This window comes from Suricata suricatta, chromosome 8 (genome assembly GCF_006229205.1).
Source record: "Suricata suricatta isolate VVHF042 chromosome 8, meerkat_22Aug2017_6uvM2_HiC, whole genome shotgun sequence".
In the NCBI taxonomy this organism is placed as follows: Eukaryota; Metazoa; Chordata; class Mammalia; order Carnivora; family Herpestidae; genus Suricata; species Suricata suricatta.
In genome coordinates this window covers 81974524-81980523 of record NC_043707.1, presented here as the reverse complement: position 1 = coordinate 81980523, position 6000 = coordinate 81974524, and the positions used below count along the sequence as shown (strand labels likewise).

The window sequence follows — 6000 nt, the reverse complement described above, 5'->3', positions numbered from 1 at the left end:
GAAAGAGGCTCTAGATAGTTTTAATAGCTCTTTGTGAACCTCAGTTGTAACTGAACTACTTTCTACGTTTACCTATTAAAGAAATGGCCCATGAAAGTATGCATGGGTAGATAATCAATAGATGAAGTAAATAATCCCATTGAAACATTTAGTATTTATTTTTGATACCACTGTTTTAAACAGACTGATTAGTTTCCTTTATGATTTCACCCTTGAAAGCACCAACTATTTTGTTCTTTGTCATTGTTGCATGACATTCCATTTGGCAGTCAGCTTATTTTTAGCCAGACTATCAAAGTATTTTTCAACTGGACTGTCACTGCACTTGAACTTGGAATCTTATAACCTGAGGAACTGCACTGGGAAAAAGAAGAAACTTCTAACAAATGGGAAATTATAAATCTAGACCAACCCAAACTTGCACTGGTAATTATTATTATACCCTAAGTATAACATGGTTCTATTGTAGCTATAGATAATTAACATTTCATTGGAATATCTGTTATTCTTTACATGGAAAATATGATAATGTATTATATGAAATCATTGAGAAGATATCTGAACTCAAATTATTTTTCTCTGAAGAATTTTTAGAGAAAACTTCTTACAAAAGTATGTTAGATGCTAGGTATAATGTTTTTAGGAATACTGCTGAATATAGAGCTTTCAGAATTATATCTTAAATATCTAGAATTTGAAACCTAGAAACTTTTGTCTATTAACTGGAGATTGCTGTAATTAAAATGCAGTAAAATCAAATGAAATAAGTTAAATATATTCTATATAAATATATTATCCAATATCAAATGGATTTTTAATTACTACAATTCAATATGATTGCATTTTAAATATAAGCATCTGCATTTTAAGCTCACAATCAGTAATTTAAATTAAGTATTGTAGAATTTAGAATTAAAAACCAGAGTTTTAATTACTTGTATGTTATGATCTGTGTCTACATTTTGCAAAGTGCAGCTATGAATCAGTCCCATTTGTTTTTCTTTACTAGATGAATGGAAGAAGAAAGTCAGTGAATCTTATGTTATTATAATGGAAAGATTAGAAGATGACCTTCAAATCAAAGAAAATGAACTTGCAGAACTAAGGCACATATTTAGGTAAAGTTTTCAGAGTCATTATTTCTTTGTATAAGTACCTTTGTTACTGATCTTGTTTGTAGTTACAGCTGTATTTAAAAACACAACCCATATAATCTCAGATTTCACCAATCAGGGTAAGCCTAAAAATGTAAAGTTAACCCTTTATTGACCATTCAAGTAGCGAATATCTTATCTCCTTAAAATATGATTTGCATCGTCCCAACCCTAAAGTTTAAAAAGAGAGGAAAATAAGGGCTGACTTTTGAATACAAGCTGTTGCTGATCTAAGTAATCTTCCCTGTAATTAGATCTTTCCTGTAAGCGATGCCAGCAACCAACAGCAAAACTTCTCTTCTCCTCCCAAATGGTGGTAGAATATTGGCCATGTTGTTCTTTTTGAACTACTAGGGTAAGTCCAATTTTTAACAAACCTTCTGGTCTCTTGACATTTACAGGCTGTCCCCTAATGGAACTGAGTATCATTCTGCCCCTGAACAATCATATAAAAACACGTAATACTGGCTTCAAGCTTTCAGTGAGTTTTGTTCTAGATAACAAGAGAAAAATAATCTGGCATAGTGTCACAACCTTGAAAGACACAAAATTTTCAGAAAAAAGGGGCAGGACCCTTATATACACGAGCAACCTTCTGCAGAAATTGAATCTGGCATTGAGAAACTAGATGCGTTTGGAGGGTCAGTTTAAGTTATCCACCTGACTGAGGAAAAGTTTCATGTAGGCCAGTTAAACATGTTGACTTTACCTGTGTTATTTATCTAATGTACTCATGACAAAGAACCCTCTCTATTTCACTTGGAAAATGGGTAAAGACTGCTTTACAGTCAAATGACATATTTCAGAAGAATTTTTAGATATAGTAAATATACAGTGTTAACACAAGTGACAATTAAAGTTATCCATTTATAGTATAGCTGTCGTGGGTTAATAAGGCTTTCTCAAGTGATTGGTTTGCTGGAAAAGAGATACAAATGTAGAACTTAATCATAAGGCCTCTAGCTCTTAGTGACTCAGATAAATATGCTGAATGAAATGTGGTTAAACTGAAGAGACTTTCCTCAAGTTCATGAAAACAAAACCTCATTTATTAATTTTTTAAATTTAATAATTACTGTGAAAATATGTCAAGGCTAATTTAAATAGACGTATCCTTTTAAGGATTTAGCTTAACAGTGGACTCAAGATATAGGTTTTTTTTCTCCTATTCCATCAGCAACAGGCAGTTGTTTATTCCAGCTCCTGCTATAGGGGACTTTTCCTACATTTCCACTATATGTAATAAGTGTGACCTCATTTTTACTAATCAGTATTGGGGGTGAGAGCCAGGAAACAGTGTTAGGGAGAATATAGTGCAGAATTTATTGTGCCAACTATATTCAAGTTGTTATTCCAGACACATCAAATATAGGACACCATGACTCTGTGTGATAAATATTAATTCTGATAGAAAATAAACTAAGGACTAGAGACATTGTATCTTATTAAGATCATATGGTCAATAAATGCTGGAACTCTGATTTGTAGTAAGGTCAGCCTAACTCCATAGAATGAGTTCTTCCTACTTACTGTACCCTTCTTCTAGCTCCAGGAGTTCATAATCTGGTTTAGGGGAAAGACATATCTAAATAAGTCACAGAAGACATTCTATGATAAGTGCTAAATGGAAAGAAGAATAAAATAATTTCAAATACAAAAAATAAAAGATTTGGGAGGTCTTGATTTATTCATTTTAAAAAAGCATTCGAGGTAAATGGCATAGTTAAGTAGAAATATATAGGCAAGAATGGATGAGTACCAGGGGAAGTTGAGAGGAGTCAAGAAAAACAAATGTCTTGACTGTTTTATCTAAGTTGAGTAAGAAAGTTAGGTCTGTCAGTGTAAGAATTTTACAGTGATATGAACATGCTTTTAAACACATTTTCTTCTGTTTACAAACTATGTATCCTTGGATGTATTATTTGGTATCTTTGAGCCTCATCTGCATTTGTAAAACAAGGTTAATAATAACAACCTCACACATATTTGTGAAATGGTGTCAATTAAAAGCTGAGTAGGCATGAAGTAATTGGAGCTTCCATTATCATCATTGATTGGGTAAATAAGGGAAGTTTGAAAGACTGAAGATTTATTATCCAGTAGAAGTAACAGTTTATTAAAAGTTAGGAAGTAGGAAAGTTAGGATTAAATGTTTTATGTAAACAAGATGTTTTCAAAAGTCAAAATGTAAAATGTTAGGACAATTCAAGATGATGCCAAAATCTGAAATATATCTTTTAAAGATTGTGATCAAGAGGAATTTGGCTGGGGTGCCAGAAAGCTCATCAAAATGGATGTCAAATTCCCTAAGAATAATGGTAGGGCATTTTGTGGAGAGGCAGACTGGTGGTAGCCTGGTGCTAAAGCTGTTATGGAAGTGACAGAAATGTTGCATTAACCAGGGATGATAATAATAAAGCTGAAAAGAGAATTACTCACAGCCTAGAATCATGTTTCTCCAAGGGCTAAGAATCTCTTACAGTAGAGTAACTAGCAGTGCTTGCTAAAATTTTAGATTTCGTGATTGCTCCCCATATCAAATGAATCAGAATCTCTGGGGCTGATTTCCAGAAAGCTGAATTTTTAACAAGCTCCCCAGGTAATACTTTTGCATGCTAAAAATGGTACTTCTGCTGAAGTTTAGAAACTACTTCTAGAAAGATATTCAAGTTGCACTGAGAACTCTGCCTGAGGTATTATTGGTGAAAGGATGAGGAACATGAAAACAGAAAGCAGGCAACCCATATGGTCTACAGGGATTCAAGGGAGCAAACAAGCAAACATAAACAGAGTGCTCTGTCTGATTCCATCAAGACTGATAGCATCATCGGGAAAGAAAGTCAGTCATGCCTAGGGCAAAGTTCTGGGGATTTTCTTTTCTCTAGAATAAAATGATGGATGACAAGGAAGGAAGAGAATGGAGTGCTGAGAATGTAAATTGTATTGCTCATTGACTCACATGCCAAAATTTTATAGCATTTGGGAAGATTAAACATAGTATTGTATGAGATCACATTTGAGTATCTAGGACATTTTGGGTGTTAAATAATGTTAGAATCTTTTTCTTTCTCATCTTTATCCATGCCTTATATAATGTAATTAGTATTTCTGTGATGAACAGCTGTGTTATTGCCTCATGACACCAGGCTTTCTCTAAATGTGTCGATAAGAGGAAATGGTATAAGATCTCCAAAAAGAAACACTTAATACCAGCGTCACAGGTGGAGGATCACTGATATATACACAGATTTGGGAGTTTTTTGGAGGCTGTTTTTGTTTGTTAAGAAGTTTCTTTATGGAATTCATGGTAGATACTAATTGCATTCATTCAAAAAGATTTTCCACACAATAGTACACCAAGGCTTCTTTTAGCTCACGTACACAGTCTCCTGGTATAGCTCTCACCTGCAATATGGTACTAAACTTTAAAAACAGAAAAAGAAGAAACCATTATTTTTCTTATACCAATTTATTTTAGCTTTGGAATGAAAGCTTGTTCCCTTTGGTAACAAAGTGGAATGGAAATGGAATAATCTTTCTTCTTCCACAATAAAGTTGCTTTCATTCATAACTTTGGATACTTGTTGATATAAAGATGCAAGATAGGAAGAGACGAAAAAAGAAAGGCATAAGAAGGAAAGACAGAAGTGGTCCATTGGAGTACCATTATCTGATTATTTCCTCTTCTATGCTGTCTCTCATCTTTATGTTTATAATGTCATTTACTACATGGTGTTGTCTATCCATTTACAGGACTGTTTAACCACTAGTACATATGTTTACTAAAGGCAACTTCTTTGTCTTATTTAGCTTTATTTATATTTGTATTTATTTGTAATACCTATTTGCATAGCATTTGAAAAGAAAACAAACTAACAACTTAGTGCCTACCATATGCTAGGCAGGCTACCAGGTATTTTAATATGCATTAGCTCTTATAATCCTAAATGTATATATGTAAAGTGCTTTGGCACAGTGATCAGCACATGGTAAACACTCAAAAATGGTAGTTAGGAACTAATCATTATTGTTTATGTTAACAACTGAGGTAGTCCTTCAGTGCACTTGCCATTTTATACCTAAAGAAAATAAGCCCATCAAATTAAACCAGTTTGAATTAGGATAAACAACATGTATAATAGTACTGGGATTGTATCCATTTGTACTTAATTTCAAAATGTGTAATCTTCACGATCTGGTTTTCAACCTGGAAAAGTATGGATCAGAATTATCTTTTAAATATTTTTATTTTCCCTACACCACTCCGCAGTTTTGCTATATCCTGTGTGTCAGAACTATCCCCGGGTGTGGGAGCAGAAAACCGTATTTTAGCCACCTACTTCTACCCCCTGGTGATACATGTGTCCCACCCACAATTTGGAAACCACTTACATAATGGCCCGCTCCATGTAACTTTTAAAAGCCTTCCAATGACATTACTTTGTTTCAGTAAGTTTTTAAGTCATTAAAAATTTTAGAGCTGTGCTCTACGAATTTAATTGTCAAGGCTACTTTTTATCTGTTTAATCTGCAGTATGAAATTTGACCTCAGCAAGGAGTTCCAGAGAAGATATATTGTTCCAATGCCATGATATTTCAAAATAATCAGAATAATCCTATTTTTTCTCATTTTAAATCTTATTTGGCATTGAGTAGACATACCTTTGTCAATAATGATAATATCTCACTTTGAAATTGATTGGGTTTCATAAATAAACAAAAATATCTAAAGAATGCTTTGTTCCATGAACCAGCAGTTATAAAATTTGCCTGATAAAAATGTGTTACGGTGGGGGGAAGGGAGAAAAAAATATACAAGCTCTTCCTGTTCATTTTCTCCCTGAAA

At 33.4% G+C, this 6000-nt stretch overlaps 1 protein-coding gene across 3 annotated transcripts in view; it reads left to right on the top strand.

Annotated features, from left to right (window-relative positions):
- Positions 1-339: 339 nt before the first annotated feature.
- LOC115298812 (serine/threonine-protein kinase TNNI3K-like) overlaps positions 340-6000 on the top strand; it is a 275419-nt gene continuing 269758 nt past the window's right edge. For all 3 annotated transcript variants that reach the window (XM_029947943.1, XM_029947944.1, XM_029947942.1), the window contains exons 1-2: positions 340-426; positions 1010-1118. In XM_029947943.1, coding sequence (XP_029803803.1) covers positions 387-426; positions 1010-1118 — 149 coding nt within the window. In that variant the 5' untranslated portion in view covers positions 340-386. The remainder of the gene's footprint in view (positions 427-1009; positions 1119-6000) is intronic.